Here is a 20,886-nt window from a genome sequence, read left to right as displayed (position 1 = left end):
ATCTGCTTTAATATGTCCGCGTCTGTGACAGAAATGACAAACCCGCTCATCGCCATAACCAGCGGATTTTTAAACTGTCTCACCTCCAGTTGCTTAGCGACACCAACCCGATCACTGTGGCTCACATTTTGACCAAAATGCTGTTTAAAACCCACAGGACTCGAATAATCCTTATGAGTCAGCACGTACTCGTCCGCCAACACCGCAGCCTCTGAGATGTTTTTAGCTTTCTGTTCATTAATGTAGGTTGCTATATTTTCCGGTAAGCCATTTTTAAATTCCTCCAACAAAATCAGATCGCGGAGCTGATCAAGTTTTCACATCTTGTGCAGAGCACCACCGATCAAATAAAGCAGTTTTAACACAACCTAATTCAGTGTAACTTTGATAGTCGGCTTTTTTATAGCGGCGAAACTTTTGTCTATATGCCTCAGGCACAAGTTCATAAGCTTTTTCGACTGCACTCTTCACTTTGTCATAATTTAAGCTGTCACCAGGTGACATCGAGGCATAGGCTTCCTGCGCTTTACCGGTAAATACACACTGCAAAAGCAGCGACCAAACCTCCTTAGGCCACTTCAATGTCTTTGCCACACGTTCAAACAAGATAAAATATTTATCTACATCTAATTCATTAAACGGTGGAATCAAGCGAATACATTTGTTAATGTCAAACTCTGCCCCAGCAGAACTGCCGGCCTGATCAACAGAAACGCACAGAATCGCGTCTGGCAGCTGCCTCCAATTCCAATTTGCGCATTTCAACTTGATGCTGCAGCTCTTTCTCTCGGAGCTCCAAACGACGCATCTCCAACTCCAACTCCATTTTACGCACCTCAGCGTTAGACGCCCCAACTTCACTTTGGGTGGTTGGTTCGGGAGGTGGCAAAATATTTTGCTCAACCAATGCGGCATACAGTCGCCTTTTTATAATCTCCTTTTTCTCCTGTTTAACCACAGGTACTTCAAACTGAGCAGCAATAGCTATGAGATCGTTTTTAGTAGCACCACTAAACTTCTCCAAAGAAGGTTCAGCTACAAAACCATCGAGATCAAACTCCATTTTTATGCAAAACTGCGCCACAGGAAAAAACACCTAATCTAAACAGCAACAACAGTGTAAAGTGAAAGCAAATTGAAACAAGTGCACAACGGGCCCAAAGTAACCATCTCCCCACTATACTTTACCTGCCTGACACGACTCACCTGCCTAACTGATTCCTGGCTCTTCACGTGGATCGGCGGCGGGTTTATTAAGCACCAAACCAGTAAGAAATTAATCTCACGGATTGCCCCCGAGATCACTGCTTGCGCAGTGAACGCCAACCGCAAACCTCCACGACACTACCAAAACAACAAACAGGTGAAGTCTAAAACGACAGCACCACTTAGCCTAGCAGGAGACACAGTCACTAAAACAGACCCAACATTGATGCACAAGCTCCAAACAACATTTCACTCACCTGCATATTGAATCACTCAACCAAACATGCCACAGCTGCTCACAACAAACTGGTTAACAAAGCCGTGCCCCACCCACAACGGTGATGTCACTGTTCACTCCTACACAAGATGAATGAAACACGTCATGTAGTCAAACAAACAAATTTACAAACTTATAAATTTAGTTTTTGACGAGCCCCCATTTGTTACGACCCGGCTCGACTGGTCGCAACAAAAAACTGGGGGGACACGGAAACAGGCAGTGCTTTAAGCCTAAAAGGCATTTATTTAAAAAAGTAATAGAATGTCTAGGCGTCGGAATCAAATGGCAGCTTGGATGGAGCGATCATGACTGGTCCCCTCACACCAGGAAGTCCGGACCCCAACCTGGTCTGGTCTGGATGGCTGTCTGTCTGTCTGTCTGCGGCGGCTTGCTTCTGGGGACGCGCTACCCAAGGACGAGCGCAGTGGACGAACTTGCAGAGGACGAGAGCCTGCTACCAGGGGCAAGCTTGCAGAGGACGAGAGCCTGCTACCAGGGGCAAGCTTGCAGAGGACGAGAGCCTGTCGTAAATGGAACGGCGCTCCTTAAATACCACCCAGGTGGCCGGATGATGGAAGCACCTCCCACTTAGAGGACCTTAATTGATAGGTTAATTGACAACATAGCACACATTCCAACCGGACCGCACAGCAGGGCCGTCACATTCACAGTTTCATTTTTTTTTAAATTTATTTTTATGAGAGGGAATGGTGAAACTGTTACTCAGTTACTCAACAGATCGTTGCTGGGTAACCACAAGCTACGCAGCAAGTTGTTGCTTGGTAACCAGAGAGTTATTTTCCATCCCTTCGTGACATCATGGGAAAAATCAAAAGAAATGACCCAAGATTTACATTAAATAAGAAACGCATTTAACAAATAACTTTGTTCATGCGACATGACATTAAAAACTATGCAGTGTCATCTTCCAACTACTTCCTGTCTCCTTTTTAGCTTACGCCATGATCAACAACATTTGATTGTTGATCAAAAAAATCACGTCCTCCTAGCGTTAAAACAAGTATTTTCAAAATTGGTGTGTTTATCATTGATATCGACTGATATGAAAGCCTTATAAGATTATACACTTTTCAGCAATATAGTCCAGCTCTAGGTTTAGTCCAATTAAATGTCAGACCGTGAGGGGAAAATATTTTTAAAATATGCTTTCTATATATTTAAAAGCGCGCGCACACACACACACACACACACACACACACAAACACACACGCATACACACACACACACACATATATTTGCTTCCAGACCTTAAATAATGCAAAGAAAACAAGTTCATATTCATTTAGAAACAACAATACTAATGTTTAAACTCAGAAATCAATATTTGATGGAACAACCAGGAATTTATCAATGGGTTCAGTGAAGAGGGCTCTTATTTTTTTATATATATAAATACATGTATATTTATAAAGCGTTGTGTATAAAATCACCTGTTGAGGTTGTTGGGCTGGGGCAGGTTTTTGGAGAAGCGGATGTCCCCAGAGAGGCTCTCGTAAACTACAATGTCGTTGTCGTTCTTCAGCCTGACTTTGTTGTGCCTAAAAAGACACAGATGGGTCAGAGCCTCATGTTGACTTTATCCTCTTTGTGTTCTTTGAGAGGGTGGGATGATTATCGGAGTGAAATTCCACTCTGCAAAGACCAGACCATGACTTCCTGCCAAGGTTAGGGAGTATTTTTCCAACACTTCCCCCATGAGCTTCACGTCATTCAGCACAATGGTGAAACAACAAGGGGCACTGAAGCTGGCACAACCCACATATTCATTGGCAACTCCTGTTTTTCTTAGATTAAGTCCAGACGTCATGCCATGTCATTTCAAAGTGTTATTGCTAAAGTGTTTTAAGTTATTACTGCTATTAGAACATGGGATGAGGTAGAAGAAAGGTTTCATCACTGCAACAGTCAAAATTGTCCACAATGAGTCACTGCAGATGATTTTATCTGTAATAAAATAGATGTACTTTATTGGTGCCAGCTTGGGATTTTTCATTGTTGCAACAACAGACATGCAGTGGGTTAAGAAAGTTTTCTTGATGTAAAAAAGAAGATTAAGACAAATTCTTTCTTTCCACCTTTTATGTGACCTATGACCTTTATAACTTAAGTTAAGCAAAAACATGTTTGAAGTCTTCTGAAAGAAAATCAAACAATTTTATAGTCTAGAGTTCAGCCCATGTTGACAAAAGCCACATTTGGCATAAAAACCACCAACAGAACACCAATGTGGAAAATGGTGGTGGCAGCATCATGTCTTGTGGCTGATTTGAATTTTTTTTCCATCTTATTTTTATTCAATTCACTCAATAAATCTCAATAATTAATGCAACAGAGTAATCATGAATGAAAATAAGTAGAAGGAAGCATAAACTTATATTTGCCCCCAATCACAATAAGCTATTCAACCCAAAATATTATTATAGACATAATTCAAATTCACAAACACACAACAAAACATCAGCTTATGCAACGCCATATTTCTTCATCATAACGATTTTAAAATTTTTTTTAAATGCAGAGAAATTTAGATTGTTTTACTTCGATGTTGATATTCTTCCATAAACAAATACCTTTAATCGAAATTTATATTTCCTCTAAATCTAAATTATTTGAAAATCTCAGTTCCTTTTAAGTTGTATATGTTTTGTTTTCTTTTTACAAATCTATTTTGAATATTGTTTGTTTAAAAAAAAAGTATTATTATTTGTTTATTTTTTTAGTTATCTTCTTTTTATCCACATACTTATGGAAATAATAGCTGGGTTTTGTTTCTTGTTTTGTCATTTATTAGTTTGTGCTTATTCTGCAAAGTACTGTCTCAAGTTTGACCTGAATGTCTATGTATGGTGCTCATTATTTTATTAAAACTCAGAAATAAAAAGATTAAAAAAAAGTTTAAATGAATCCAACTGTATAAATGTTGGGTTATAAATTTTGTATCTACTTCCACTTATGAATCACTAGGGACTTTATTTGCAATAATCAGACAGAAAATTGGTAGAATATCAAACGAATCAAACAACACAGCTGCATCGAGGACTAATAGCCTCTGTGATTTAAACAAAATAATTTTTTTGTGTTTAAATAAGGTTATGTTATGGTCAGAGGTGGCAGATGTTGCTCTGAAGTGTAAGAAAAACATTTTGGGATTCTTTTTATTAAGAATATTGACCAATAAAAACACTTCAAGGGACTAACAAGAAGCTGATTTGTATTTAAATCATCACATCACCTACTTTGTTCACATATAAAAGATTTAAAATGTGACTCTACCAGGGAACAGGTTGCCAGGTTGGTAAGAATGGCCGAAATCCAGTGATGCACTCGAACACCAGCGTGCCAAAGCTCCAGTAGTCCACAGAGACCGTGTACTTCTGCCTCTCAATAAGCTCTGGAGCCTGAGATAAAAACAAGAAAGAGCAGACTTGGTGCCCAGAACGAAAAGATGACGTCAAAAATTGTAAAAGACAAGATATTAAAACAATCACCAAGTACTGTAGTGTTCCCACAAACGATGTGCAGAGGCTGCTCTGGTCCAACTCCTTAGCATAGCCGAGATCTATGATTTTATGGATGAGCTGGAATAATAAAATATAAAGATAAAATCATCTAATTTTGTCTCTGTAAATGCAATACAGCACCTGAAAGAGAGGCATATCATGAAAGAAACAGCAATCAGCCTGGACGTTTACATTTCCAGCTAACAGAAGAAGAAACACCACCCTGAGTATTACTCTCAGGTAAACCTGAACCTTCAGCCAAAACCTGGAAATTCCCAGTTGTCTTGTGTGCTGCTTGTGCAAAGGCGGTTTCTCCACTGCAACAGGAAACCGTCAACACATAAATGCAGCAGTTGACCAACATTTTTTTAATTGTTGCAGCTCAAATAAAGTAAACTCTGACATGACAGCATCCAAATCTGTCATGTCAGACAGATTTGGATGCTGTAATTACAGTTCTTGGCCAAGAAAATGCTGAAAGATTTACAGGCAAGATTTCTTAACTCATAGAATATGAGTTCGCAGAATCAGCGAAGCTCATTCTGCCTCGATTTAGGCACCAGGGAACAGAAAAATGCACAGACTTTTGGTTTAATCTGATCCACTGACGTTATTCGGTGCCTCTGTTATCCATCCAGCACTGATAACCGCAGTAACTGTTCTGCATGTATAAATATTTCTAACAGCACCGTCTCTGGGGTCGTTTCTTACCGTCCAACTCTGACGGTAAGAATGTGAAAAGACCAGGAACAAGCTTAGCTTTGCACATTCACTTTTGTGCTGCATCAGATTAAATCAGCGATTCTTAATGTGGAAAAGAAAGATGCCTCCATGGGGCAAGTGGGTGATAGAGAGGAGTAATTATCTATCTGTTTAACTGTTTTGTTCACATCTACTTTTTTGAAATCAGACAAATGTAAAATATTTTGATCTTGCAGCTCATTTCTGCTCTCATATTCACAAATAATAACATGGATTGGCACTTGGTATCACTCTATGATGTTTAATTATTTTCATAAATTTTATATTTATGTATTTTTTTAACTGCATAAAACAAAACACAAAATAAAACAGGCATTTTTCTTTGCTGACAAATACGCACATTAACTTATTTGTATATATAATCAAGAAGTTTTTTTTTTAATGTTTTTGTTTTATTTTTTCTTTTCCCTGGTTGACAAATAAATCAAAATGAGAATGACTCATTTTTCCTGGAGTAATGGTGTCTGCAGATGAAAGCGTAAACTTAAAAAAAGGAGAATAAAGGAATGTTGAATTACTGCACACCATGAAGGCCTTGTGAAACGTAACATCCATAAAGCAGAAAAATTACTGAAAAAACTCGACTCCTTAAAGAAAATCACACAAAACATTTTTCTTTTGAACTATTTAATTTGACAGAATGAGAGAACAACAAAGTTACTTATTTAAACTAAATTTTATTTTTCTTTTTTTTTTTGATACTTTAAAGTTTATATTGACCAGTTATTCAAACGACAACATGCTTCATTCATTGCGAATCAGTGCTAGCAAATCGTTTGTGTTTGCATGTTGGTTCAAAGCCACAATAATGAACAATAATCTCAAAAGAGACATGTCCCTGCAGAAAACAGCAGTGGAAAAATCTGCAGAACACATGGTAAGACAAGTATTAAACAGATTTTTGTTTTATTGAGAAAGTTATGCAATCTTCTAAAAAGCTTCAAAAGTTTCTGTATTTTGGTTTTGTAGGAAATAAAAAATAGAGTAAACCAATTAAAATAGTCATGCCTTATAGATTATTTCAAACTGTTTAAAAGTAAACCAAGTAGGTTTTGTTTATTTTATTTTATACATTTCTCTGCTTTCTATTATTTCATATTTGCTGGACGTCTAAAATGACAGGAATATAATTCTCTAAATAATGTAAGGATAAACTCTGACATTACCTGCAGAGACTTTTTTTTGGTGCATGTCAGAGAAAACAGTCATGCTAAACTATAAACTTGAGTAGATGGAGTTTGTTGGCTTCTGTTGTTTTTTATGAAGTCATAAGATTGTGCATAAACATGAATATAAATCCTTTAATGAGTCTGACCTCAGTTGCATAACGTTTTAGGCTGGATCATGACATGCAATGATTTGCTGCACAACAGGCAAAGTGAAGTGAAAATCCCTCAGTTTTCCACATTACATACGAAGTGGAAGGACTAAAGATGTTGAGAATATTTTTGTTCATAACCGTCTTTGTTGTGGTTTGGGGGTTTTTCTTTAAACTCACCCTCTTCTCCCCCTGCTGCAGCACAATGTTCTCTGGTTTCAGGTCTCTGTGGATGATCCTCTTGCTGTGGAGGTAGGTGAGAGCCGAAGCTAAGGAACAGAAAGGGAGGAACAACTTTCAGAAATGTGACTCAGAAATGCAGCACACCAGTAAATTTATACATTTATCGCGCAATAAAGGAGGCTCAAAAATCATTGACACTGATTGTGCTTAATTTCAAACTAACTAGATATTTATTGTCCAACAGAAAGGATTTACAAGTTTAGCTTTTCCCTTGATTTATGTTGCTTTGATTCACTCTCGATTCCTTCCAAACATATTTATTCCAGTTCAGGAGAAGTTTCTCTTTGGAAATGTTGGGTTTTCACAACCTAAAACAATTACTTCGGAGTATTTTGTATTACTTAAAATGCAAAGTATCATTTATGTACAAGCTAGCACTGCAGCACAGCTAGCTGCTGCAAGAAGTTAGAAAATGTAATTGTTTAAAATGCCCTTAAATATTCCGTCAAAAGTTGTGGGATTATCTATTATAGAATTATGATAAGATTGCTTAATCGCATGATAAATTTAAATGAACTCAATCATTTTTACTTGGATAATTATTTTTCTCTTTCTTGCAAAACCTCGATGACAGAAGTTTTAGGTCTGGCGTTTTGGTCTCAACTAGCTCCTTTTTTTAAGAATAAGTTTGTTTACAGACTTTTTTTATTTTATTTTATTTGTTGTTTCTGATGTTTTGTTTATTTTAAATATTGAAATGTCTTGCATTTCCACTGTTAAATATTTAAAGTTTATTGATCTTTGAGAATGTATTCTTACAGTATTCTGCTGTTATTATTATATTACTTGAAAATGGTCTCAAAACAACAATATTATAATTTATTGCAACAAATTATGGCATAATTTATCATCCAGCAAAAATTGTTATTGTGACAAGCCTAAGAGCAAAAAATAATAAAAAATGCTCCATATTTGTGTTTCCAAAAGAAGAATAAATCTCAGCTTGTGCTTTAATTTGTATCTCTTCAGACTACATGTATTCATGTAATGATTTCTTTTTAACAAGAAATGTTTAAATGTAGACCAGAATTATTAATAAAACTGTGAAACATCTTTTCATCTCAATGCAGAATGAAAGCTAAATGAACAAACATCAGAATATAAATCTGAGATTAAAATATGGTTGAATTTAACAGAATAAAGGCATCTTTGCTGGGACTGAGTCATGCCAGCCCCTAGTGGTCACATGAGGCATTACATCACTCACTTTTGGCTTCAAATTTACTATGCGTGACAAACACTTCCATTGCTTACAATAAATGAGAAGCTAAGCTATGGGAAGTCCAGTGAGAATGAAGCATCATTTATACATGCTGCCTCTAATCTTTTAGTAGTTGAATATATCAAGTTTAAACTCACATCACATGTGCCATCAAAGATTATTCAGAAAAGCAGAACGTGTGACATCTGTGCCTTAAGATGTGTGTGGTTTAAATTTCCAGTGGTCACTCATGAGGTTCGGATCAGTCATCATCAAGACAAGTCCACTAAACCGCAGCAGCAAAGGAAGTTTCTGTGCTCTTCTACGTCTACTCCCCTCTAAATATGTAAATATGTTGCGACCCACATTGTATACTGCCTTTTCTCATTTGTTTATGCAGTCAAAGGAACGCAGTTTGTGTGTCGATGTTAGCGTCAGTAGACAAAGTTTGCGATGTAGCATGTGACTGTGCGATGTGTTGACGTAAACCCCGGTATGCGCTGGAGTTATCGCCATGGTGACTAAGCGGCAGGGGTTTCAGGTCAAGGATGACATCAGGATGTTTCTCACTGGGAACTTTTACTCCTAACCTCAGGAAATAAACCCTTTTGCCAGCTCACTTCATCACTTCATTAAGCCATCATTCTGACACAAACCTCGACTGCAACATTAGAAGATTCATGTCAGGGCTGAAAACTCACAAATGTCCCGCAAGAGAATCAGAATGGATCCCTCCCTCATTCCACAGCAGTTCTCCAGGACGTTCAGATACTGCAGAGAAACGAACAAGCATTTGTAATCTGAGTAACATGCATGATGGGAAGAAGGAAAAATACAATCGGGTTCACTAATCTTCCTTTTCACTGTTATTTTTGGCTTCCCTACTTACTGGCTCTTCTGCTAAAAACTAATTTTCTTCCCATTAGTGGTTATCTTTATAGGAAATTAGGCTAAAACTGGAGATTTTAACCATTTTGTTTTGTATTTTGTAGCTTTATCAATTATAATGTAAATACAAAGGCCCACAATTTCTAGAATACTCAAAAATGTCACAATAAATGCAGACCGATAGCCAGAAGTTGGTATTAACTAGATACATTAACTCAGCTACATTTAACTGAGTAGCTAATTGAAAAACATGTACTTAAGAATAGTTTTACTTGCACTTGAGTAATATTATTATAAATATTGCTACTCCAACTGAGTAATTTTTCTGCCTACTCTACTAAGTGCAAGTAACTTCATTGAATGAAGAACAAACATCTACACTAAAACAAACCTAAAGCTAAAGTGAGACTTCTTGTTTTTCCATAAGTTTTATTGTTCTAATATTATTAATTATTTATCTGGTGAAACTGCTGAGCCATCTGGAGGTCAAGTAAAGATAAAGCAGTAAACATTGTCACTGGAAGCACTTTACCCAGTTGGGACATTTATTCATTATCTACTGTGCTAGTTTCGTAAGTTTTATGTTGGAAAAACAAGGATTTGGAAAAGTGTTTCCTCTACCTGAATTTGTAATTTTACAATTATGTTATTTATTTGCATATTTTTTGTTAATTCCAGTCTTCAAAATAGCAGCATTTCTTAAAAATATGCTAAAATAATGCTATTCTCACCGTTAGCCGCTAACAATGCTAACGCTAGCATCTGTTCTGGCCTCCTCTCCTGTTTGATATCAAACCTGAAGGAAATATGTCTACTTTGAGAAAAGAAACTTCAATTATAGTTTCAGATTTTCCAAACATTAATTTTGTTTGTAAAAACAACAACCCCCCAAAAGTAGTGAGAAATATTGCTAAAATCTTGAATACGTGCATCATTTTGACTTGTGAGCTGAATGTATTGTAATACCTAAAATGTAAAGAATGTATATTTATAATTAAACAATTACAAAATAATGCCTGAAATTAATTTTAATACCTAAAACTACATCAAGATCAAAAAGCAGAACAGAAATAAAAGAAATGAGGACAAACAAAGATCCTAATCTAAAAATATATAGAAAATCTCTGCAACTGGTAACTCATAGTAAGTTCAAGAAGATTATGTAATGTTTTTCTGCTTGTAGTCTCCACTAATCACTCCATCTGTCTCCAATAAGTCATGTTTTTTTCAGTTACCTATAATGTTTTAAAACTCTGTCTTAAAGTGGAACGGTTTGCGGTTTTTGCAAATCCTCAGACTGTCCTCAACACATCCCCACGATTTCAACACATCGTGGGGATGTGTTGAAATGAAAAGCCACATTTGTTTCCCAGAATGAAGACATTCTGCTGGTCAAAAGAGAAAACAGCCCCAGGAGCACAGAGAAGGTAAATAAAACAGGAATGTTTATTTTTAGCTCCTTCATCTCTATTTTTAGTTTCATAAAACCTAAAGTCATGCACACCCAAAGTTTTGGAAAAACTAATTCAGTAAAGAGTTGTGGTTAATCTCTCATCTCAAAGTGATTCAGATGTTAAGCATGAATGACTCTGGGCTCAAACGAACGGCATGTCCAGCCCGTCTGGGTTTGCACACCTTTCTCAGATCTCCTCCCTGACAGTACTCCATGGCGAGCAGCGGCAGGTCGTTGGTGGCCACCAGTTTTTGCATCCCTTGAGGAACTTCCCGCGCAGCGACCACGTTCACATGGTCCAGCCTGGTGAAGACAGGGCAACCGTGTCTTGTGAAAAGGTTGAGATTCTGGTTTAGACCTCAAATTTATGTTTCTTGGCTCCAAACTAATGAAGTATTAATGTGTATTTGTTACTCTAGTTACGTATCAGGAAATTTGTCGTTACTTTTTTGTTTTTGTTTTTGGCTTTTTTTTTTTATGTTGGAGGGACAAAATAATGTCCAGGTATGACTGAAATCTGGACCCACAAATCTAGAACAAACTTCCAGAAAACTGCAAAACAGCTGAAATGTTGAGTTTGTTTAAATCTAATCTTCTGTTTAGAGTTGCCTTTAAACCATAATAAATGAAATATTAGCCAACTTATTTGACATGTATCAATAATTTTGGTGACACCACTTATCAAAATGTAACAGTCGTTACTGGTTTTCTCAATTATTGACTGTGTGGTGTTTTTTTATGACTGTGTAGTTTGTGTTTTTATGACTTAAAGCACTTTGAACTGCCTTGTTACTGAAATGTGATCGATTGAAAAATGTATCACAATATCAGCATTTCATATCAGTTAATATAGATCATTTTAATTAGTTATTTATTTTAAACATATAAAATACTGCCAAACTGGTGACATGACCTTTTCCTGTTTTATCCACAGTTTTCACTCCACATTGTTGTTGGTTATTTTGTGTCAGTTATGATCCCTGAAACTGCTGCTGTGTGCCAGTTACTCAAAGGGGTTGTTGCTTGGTAACCAAAGAATGAGTGAGTTGCTAGGTAACCAAAGAGTGAGCGAGTTGGTGCAACCAGCGTAGCTTAGCTAGTTGTGAGAGACAGAATAGATAAAATAACTTTTGTTTTTCTGTACACTTATAAAACTAAATGTTGGTTCTCCATGTTTGGTTCCACAAGACACCATGACAGTGATTCTGTGACACAATGTGTTGACCTCATGTTGGGATCTCTGGAGAAACACGTATGAAGATTCAGAAAAACTCTGAATCACACGAATCTGACACATTCAAACATACAACAGGGCTCTCCAATCCAGGGAGGTGGAGTTTAAATGTTTATGCCAAGAAAAACAGAGAGACCTTTTCAAAGTAAATCATTTTTAATCCTGTCAGATTATTCCAAAGAAAACTGGAGTGAGACAAAGAACCTGAGTGCTCTGAAATCTTGCTGCAACACAGGAAGTTAATGTTTTGGATGTTATTTTCTATTTCTGATAACAGAAAGATAATGTTTCTTATCTGGAAAGTTTGGATCTGTGTGCTCAATTTGAGACTGCAGAATATCTTTTTCTTTTTATTGTTTGCTCAAATCTTTCAGCAAACTAAGAAATGGTGCAATTCAAGCTTCATAAACACATTATGGCTACCAAACAAAGTGAGATGTTTTTCAGTGGAAACGCAAATCTGTGTTAAGAGGCTGCTATAATGTAATAGCTAATGTTGCCGTGTCCCCTGCCCTGTGGTTTTTCCATGAATGAAGCGTGGGAGGATGGGCCGCTGTGGTTCTAACCATGTCTGTCCAAAAACAACACACTTCTTAAAGTGAGAATGAGGAAAAATGAGTTTGCACTGTCAATTATAACGAAACACACGCACACTTTGCATCTGACAAACATCCCGTCCCACACGAGCTGGCACAGAACCGGAGGGACCGACACCTAAGCGGTAACTGTTCACAGGCGTGTTTGGGTTTAAAATGCAGCGCAAAGCGAGGCGGAGGAATACTGTGGTGCTAGAAATAACCAAAGTCACTAAAATAACCCAAACAGCCAAGCTTATTAATAGTTAAATAGGTGATTTTTTATTTTTTTTCTATTTAGGGAAAGAAATTTTTGTCTTTTGTTTTTCAGAGGAAACCGGAGTAGGAGATGGAGACATAAAAACAGAAAACCCAGAAACACCAAAAGACGTCAGGGAACAAACCAAGCTGGCTCACAAAACGGCAAATTAAACAGGGATCATCCTCCAGAAGTCAATCTGAAAGCATCAACAGGCTTTGATTTAAAAAAAAAAGAGAGAAAATGCTTATTTAATCAAACATTTAGATGAATAAAAGTTTAACAAAAACATGTAAGAAATAAATATTTGGGAAAAATCCAACACAAAAAAAATTAAACAAGGTAAGAAATTTAAGCAAAACGTTTTTTTAGTTAAGTTTTCATTAAATTTCAATAATGTTTCTATGCATATTTCTTTCTTAATGAAAAAAAAACAATAGTAAATTTTTTTATTTCTTTTTTGTATTATTACATATTAAAAACATTTTTATTACTTTGTCAAGTCAATTATTTAGCTTTCCTAATTTTTTCTATTTCTTTTTTATTTATTTTTCCAATTATTTTGTTATTATCTGTTGATTTTAATTTACTTTCAGTCACAATCATTCATTGTTTTGCACACAATTTGAGATTTTTACCTGAACTTGATTAGACTGAAGAGTATTAAAGTAATTTTTAATAATTTCACAATCTATTGGAAGTAAATTTAATTATAGATATTTAATTATGATCAAATGTTTTAATTTATTACACTGCTTTAAAGCAACAAACCACTATTAAGGATAAAGATTTCAGGGAACTAACTAAAGTATTTCCATATGATATTTGAGAATTTTTATGTCCTTTTTTTTCTTTTGAAGTCATCAAAATACTTACTTCTGTATTTGAGGTCACATATTTGTGCATGGAAAAGCTTAACTTTAAAGTTAAATGCATTCTGGATGCAAGTAAAAAAAATATTTATTTTCTTTTTGACGTGCAAACTATTAGCTGATAAATTTAGATTCTTCTCCAATTTATGCGTTCAAACGCTAATAACAGTATAATAACATATAAAAGCAGAACAGCATTGAAGTGGTGCTACTTTAATAACAGTGAGTTAAAAATAGAAAGATCTCTGTTAATGTTAATGCATGTGACAGTAAAACGTACCTCTTCATAATCTGGATCTCCAGAGACCAGCGCTCTTTGTTTCTCTCGCTCAGTTCTTGTCGGCACTGCTTTAGCGCGATCTGCTCCTCCGTGTCCTGAAAGCAAAAACAGAGAGCCGGGTTTCCATAAGAGGACTAACTATACATTTATTACTTCCACATTTGCCAGTGCTCTTCATTAATCCTTCCCCAAACCTGCCAATAAAAGCTGATAGTATTGGTTCTGTTTTGTACGGCTTTGGCATTAATTCAAGGTCGTGAACGAAGCTTCGGGTTCTTGTTCTCATAATATCAAGTGGCCACTTTTATTTGCCCTTAAAATGCAACATTATTCCTTCAGGCAATTAACGCTCCTAGTGGAGTTGCAGTTCAGTTGTTTAATAAAAAGCTTGTATGTTGCCAAACTTATTAAAACTTTGCATCACAGATACAAATAGTGCATGACCAAACTGTAATAATGCACTAAAATAATTAATCCTCTTCCACAGAAGTAAATCCAGAAAGTCTCTGGATTTACTTTCACTCAATCTGGCTTTTGTTTGTTTATCTTTTTTTTAAGTATAACAATACTTTTATTAAGATGATTGTTTCCAGATAGTTATTCATAACTGGAAAATAAGACGATTTCATTTCCATCAGCGGACGAAAAACCTGCTAAATTTCTCTTTTTTAGTTAATATTAACTGATGGTTATTAAAAAATGGACATGTCTAATATTTCACCAGAAGTCAGTAAGAAGCCATGCTACCCAAACATACAAAATGGTTACAAACAAACTCAGAGAAACCAAATCAAATTAGACCACCGTTATGTATAATACGGTGGACTGGAAAAGGGAGTAAATATTACGCACAGAAAGATAAGGACATAAAAGGACACAGAAAACCAAGAAAGCGTAACTTCTGCTTTGTGCAAAACAACATAAAAGATTTTCTCATCGTCAAAGTATTGTTCAGACTGCGATGATTGGCGCAGCTAAATTTCTAACTTCTTAATTTCCCAGTGAACGCATTAAAAGTCATGATCCGGAACGGCCAAGAACACAGTTTGACCATTAAACAGCTACGGCAAGGTGCACCACATAAGAGGAAACTGAGTGGAGCAGTCATGGATGAACCATGAAATAAATTTCCTTTGTATCGTCAGAGCACATAGCTGCAGGCCACATGGACAGTATAACTATAAAAAGGCTGTACAAAATGAGAGTTCACCTATGAAACTGACTGAAGATGAAGACTAGATAACACACTTTATTTTTTTAAAGCGTTTTTATGAGACTACTGCCTTTTAGTTTTATTATTACACTGAAAACCATTTCAGATTTTTGTGTAATTTTTGTGCAGTTTGACTTCAAATGTGAGCTTTAAGCTATAGAAGAGTATTTATCAGGGATGCACCAATATGAAAATGATCAATATCTGATATTAATACTGTTGTTATGGGAATATTTACCAGTATCATATGTGTTGCATATATTTCCCTACACTTTCAACGCCATGTAAAAACAACCATTACTCCATTACTTCTCCATTATCATGTCACATGAATGAACAGATACCACATGACCGACCCGCTGCTGCTCCAAAAACACAAAAACAAACAGCAGCAAGATGGAAACAAACATAAAATGTTCATTACAGGAAAATAATATTAAGCCAATATTGGTAGTTTATTATTGTTATCTTACAATCATATCATATTATATGATAATATTCCTCTGAGTTTTTTTTCCTTTCTTTCTTTTGTTGCATTTTATTTGTTATATAACACAGACTAAGAAGAATTTATAGGTCTACTTTGTCAAGGAGTTGGTAATTATTCTGTCATTTGGGGATCAATAAAGTATATTCTATTCTATTCTATTCTATTCTATTCTATTCTATTCTATTCTATTCTATTCTATTCTATTCTATTCTATTCTATTCTATTATTCTGCATGTAGATTTTCTTGTCTTGTTATGAGTTAGTTTGTAACCATTTTTTCTATGTCGTATAATGAATTTGTTGGCCCATAAATGCATGGTGACCTGGTTGTAATTACAAATTTTTGCTAATTATTGAGTCAGTAACTAATACATTTAATTAAATTGTGATAAGGGGTATTATTAAATAAATGTTCACTCCTTCCTGCTCCTTTCCAAACAGAAACGTAGTGGTAAACTAATTATTTTGTTCTCGGTTATGTATGCACATGTTTTTTTTCTGTCCTGTTGATTGCTTTTTTTTCTTGTTTTTAAAAACTTGTTTTAAATAAACAAATCAAAAAGAGGATCCAGCCAGAAACAAGCAAGGTGTGACCAATAAAGTGACTCTATTTCCAAAAATAACGACCCGTTCAGCTCCATCGCACGACCAGTTTCTCATCAAGGAAGTGGTGCCGCTCCTCTCCCCACCATCCTGTTTCTGTCTGTGATCAGATTTCTAATTTGAACCCACAGTGTTGTCATCAATACAGGAAACTTTCAGTGCAGGATGCTTAGTCATGGCAGCAGCAGTGCCAGCAGGAAAACATCTAATATCCTCCTGAAGTCCAAGATGCAGCAACACAAACGACCACCAGTTTGATCAGAAGTGAGAACGCTGGGTTACAAAAAAATATTTTTTAGAAGTTGTCTGTTTTTTTTTTCTATTGAATTGGGATAATTTTGCACCAATGACATTCATTTTTCTCAAAGAGGTCAGGTTTTTATTCTGATTTGATTTAGAGAAATCTGATCTTCTGACTGAACTGATTACATTTTTGTGAGATTATCAATTCATTTCTATTAATATTTCTCATCCAAAGAAGGGTTTAGGAGGAAAAAAAGTGTTTTCTAACAGAATGTATTAATTAAATGTTCCAAACTTGGATTTCTGTATATTGAATAATAAACACTGATAAAGGTAAGAACATGTAAAATGAACATTACGTCTTCATTGTGATAAATTCTCCTTCTCTTTTCTGTCCTGATGGAGTCTCTCTCCTCTTACTTGATCCAGATTATAGAAAACCGATCCAAACGTTGCGGCAAGTCATGCATTTTGATGCTCATGATGCATCCATAGTTCACAAAGTTGACCTGATTGAGCAAAACCAATGTGATTTTTGGATTCAGCACATCAAAATGACCCCAGAACATTTGAAAAAACCCCAGACCAATTTTTGGCTGTTGACCAGAATTATAAAATAAGCAGCATTCTAAATACAAATACCTTCTGCATGCCAAAGTAACAAAATATCTGTAATCTGACAAAATATGTTGCAGGAACTGCTTGAGAACTTCCCATAATCTCTCAGACTGACTCCACAGGATGCTGCTGCCGTGAAGGTGACGGTGAGCAATGCTGCTAAATGGCTGCAGCAGAAGGAGGGAAACGTTCGCTAGAGAGGGAGTGTTCACGTTCCCACAGTGTAATTCCCACTGGTATTACAACTCAATAATCTCATCTTGCTATGACTTATCATGACAACAGAAACCATTTCAGCTGCAACAAATGCAGCGACGCATCTGCTTCCTGGACTGAGCTCATTCTTTCTTTCTATTCAAAGCACGTGAAAACCCAAACGCTTTTGCTGAACATTTTGACTTTCTTCCTCTGAGTCAAAGATTTAGCCAAAGCAAGATACACCAGACAACACTCACGTAATTTCAGATAAAGTTTCGCTTAAACACGAGTTACTCTCTCCAAGATACAAATGCTGAAAAGCAAAAAACAAGAAACATGAAAATGTAAAAGCTGCATTAAATGGCCCTGTTTTACACAAGAACAGATGAAGAGTCCAGTTAGTGTTTTCTGCAGGCTGAGATTACTAAACAAAATGTTTATTTACATGGAACAAGATTTAAAAAAGGGAGAAAAAATGTAAGTTATTATTTTAATTATGAAATGTGGGTAGTGTTGTGAATCCTGGTCTGATATTTGCTGCTGAAAGTTTCCACATTTCAGGGCAATAGAAGGATTTTTCTATTCTATTATGTTCTATGCTAAATTATCACAGTAATAATATTCAGAATAATTAACATTAAATAATTCACACTAAAAGATTTTCCAGGACCTTCACAAAGCTTGAAAACTACTAATGAGCAGTGGAGGTTGCCATTTACCATATTGTTGATCATTTATCATGAAAAATCTATTTTCATAAGAATATAGATTTATTATTGTCATTATAAATTTCACTGATTGATGGTAAATAAAAAAACCTGACTGGAGATTTTACTTTTGCTATTTTCTCCACTGTTTGTTGCTCGAGAGAATCAATAAATTTCAGTAAATTTGAAAATAACATTAAATGCAGTGATATAAATTACATTTTTATTTTTATTTTGTTTTTCAAAAACAATATTTGTGTTTGTGGGGATATGAAAGCCATGCCATGTAGTCACAATCATACAGTTACCTAAAGAACGAGTAATAAATAGTTTTCTTATCATAATCTTTATCGCCCCTAATAAGCAGACCAGATCTAATAACAGATCTCAGCTTTCTGGCCGATCAACACCAGATTGACCTGCCAATTCTCCCTGTTTTGGTGTGAAAAGTGGCTAAATACAACAAAGTGGATAAGCTGGCAACTATTTGGACACTTCAATCACCAGAAAGACAGAAAAAAATCCCAAAAAGACTATTTTCGTAGTTTTTTTTTTTTTTACAGGTTCTGATTTGCTTTACCTTATTTTGCCATCTTGTGACGTTCCCAAAGCCTCCGGTGCCGAGCCTCTCCTTCAGCTCCCACGGGCCGCAGGTCTGCGGCTGCTGCAGCGGGACCCGATTCATGGCCTCCCCACCTAAACCCAGCACCAGTAAAAAAGAATTTTACTGGTTACATTTCTGACTGAATCTGATGCGTCAACATTCATACGATTATACCTTGTCAATTAATTGCTTTGCTTCGTACAAACACTGTCAGTTTTAGTTTTCACTTGGTATTATTAATTGAAATGTATCGAGACAACGAAAAATCTAAATATTTCACAATATTTTTCACAATAAATGATAAACGATGCGATAGTTGCCCAACCCAAGTTCAAACAGATCATTGATCCCAAACAACAATTCTGGTTTTGGAATTAAAAAACAGACCAAAACGTGAATAAAAATGTTTGGACTATGCCAGCTCAGTCAGCACCAGGAAATGAAACAATTTAAATTCTGCAAAGAAGAGCATCCAACTTATTCACAGAGGTGCAGATTGGAGAAAATTGGCTATAAATTGAAACTCATGCACCAAATTCTTGTTTTTAAAAGGAATTGACATGGTGTGAGATATAATAATTAAATCCTGAAAAGATAACATTTCTGATAAATCCAACAAGTTGAAAATGATTACAACAGAATTAAATTATTTGGACAACATGACTGGAAAAACACATTGCGATGTAAGTGTTTCATGTCTGTCTATAGATAATTATTTATTTGTTTGTTTGTTAGAAATATCTGAAATACTACCAAACTGGTGGCATAACTTTATCTTTTCACTCCACGCAATTTTTTTAAGCTGTTTTGAAGAACTACAGCAAAATCTTAAACTACTGCTGTGCAAGTTACTCAATAGGTTGTTGCTTGGTAACCAAAGACTGAGTGAGTTAGTTGAGGCCACACTCCTTGCTTAGCTAGCTGAGAGTCTTTTCTCTGCTGTGCAGGTCTGGATAACAGTTCAGTGAAAAACTGATTATTCTGTCAGATGTATTATTTATTGATATTGATTGCGTGTTTATTGAGATAAATATTGCTATTGATCTATTGCCCAGCCCTCGCTGGAAGTAAATGTGACACATTCAGCCCCGACCTGAATGTGACAAAGAATATTTGGAGGGAGCTAAACATGAGGCTTTCCAAGCAGTTTGTAACCAAAAATAAAATGGCAAAAAATCTATCTAAAGAATCATAAAAAATAAATAAATTTGAAAGTTGTAATGTTAATAAAGGCTTCTCAACTGAAGATGATGAATGTATTAATAATTTTCAATATGCTTCATTATCTAACGGGAGAGGCATGTCTCATTTCCTATAAGTAATTATTGGTTGAATGAAACTGACTGTAGAGCTACATCTGCCAGGGGTATGAATAGTTTTGGACTTGACTGAATTTAACTCGCAATGATCAAACTTCTGAGTGAAACTTTGATGTTTGAGGTCAAACCTGGAGTCATAACGTGACCTAATCAACGTTGTACAGCACATGCTTCTGAGCTTAGAGTTTAAACTAAATGTAAGTCCTATAAAAACACGTCTCCTGTCGGTGTGCTAGCTGTTATTACAGAGTTACTGCAGCAGTTCTTTCTTTCACTTTGTTTTCCGGCTCAGATCCGTCCTACCTTAAACTTCCTCTGCAGCGTCTTTCTTGACTTTCTTTAAACTCTGCTGTCTGTTTGTGTGTTTAAGATCTTTTAACTTTTCCCCCCCCTGTAGTTATTTTGGCGACTCAACAACTCTCCCCAAGAGCAGTTCTGTCTACTTCCTGGTGCTCACATTTCCTGTAAACCTGATGACACTTTCGACCCGCCCACTGAGAGTTCACCGGTCACCGCTGAGCAGCTGGAGGGTTTCAGGTGAAGTTTTAGATACTTTTAGAAATAAAATACAAATAAAATACATGTTAGCATGCTAATTTCCACAGCTAAGTCTGAGCCTGCATGTTAGTGTATGGCAGTGTATGTTCAAACTGTGCAGTGATTTAGATTTAGATGAATAACTTTAAGACAAAAACATAGAAATGAGCTCGTTTTAATTATATATAATAGCCAACTGAAGCTAAACCTAAGACCTTTTCTATCTAAAACTGCAACGTCACGTCCATACACGCTGAAATAA

General features: G+C 35.9%; 1 protein-coding gene across 1 annotated transcript in view; it reads right to left on the bottom strand.

The window, feature by feature from the left end:
• ikbkb (inhibitor of nuclear factor kappa B kinase subunit beta) overlaps window positions 1-20,552 on the bottom strand; it is a 32,630-nt gene extending 12,078 nt beyond the window's left edge. Inside the window, exons 1-9 of the mRNA XM_044108407.1 lie at window positions 20,391-20,552; window positions 18,745-18,860; window positions 14,093-14,187; window positions 11,055-11,175; window positions 9,233-9,302; window positions 7,268-7,356; window positions 4,996-5,085; window positions 4,781-4,905; window positions 2,938-3,045 (exon numbers count right to left, since the gene is read on the bottom strand). Coding sequence (XP_043964342.1) covers window positions 2,938-3,045; window positions 4,781-4,905; window positions 4,996-5,085; window positions 7,268-7,356; window positions 9,233-9,302; window positions 11,055-11,175; window positions 14,093-14,187; window positions 18,745-18,849 — 803 coding nt within the window. The 5' untranslated portion in view covers window positions 18,850-18,860; window positions 20,391-20,552. The remainder of the gene's footprint in view (window positions 1-2,937; window positions 3,046-4,780; window positions 4,906-4,995; window positions 5,086-7,267; window positions 7,357-9,232; window positions 9,303-11,054; window positions 11,176-14,092; window positions 14,188-18,744; window positions 18,861-20,390) is intronic.
• Window positions 20,553-20,886: the final 334 nt, after the last annotated feature.

The sequence above is a fragment of the Gambusia affinis genome, linkage group LG03 (genome assembly GCF_019740435.1).
Source record: "Gambusia affinis linkage group LG03, SWU_Gaff_1.0, whole genome shotgun sequence".
Taxonomy (NCBI): domain Eukaryota; kingdom Metazoa; phylum Chordata; class Actinopteri; order Cyprinodontiformes; family Poeciliidae; genus Gambusia; species Gambusia affinis.
This window is presented reverse-complemented; position numbering and strand designations above follow the sequence as displayed.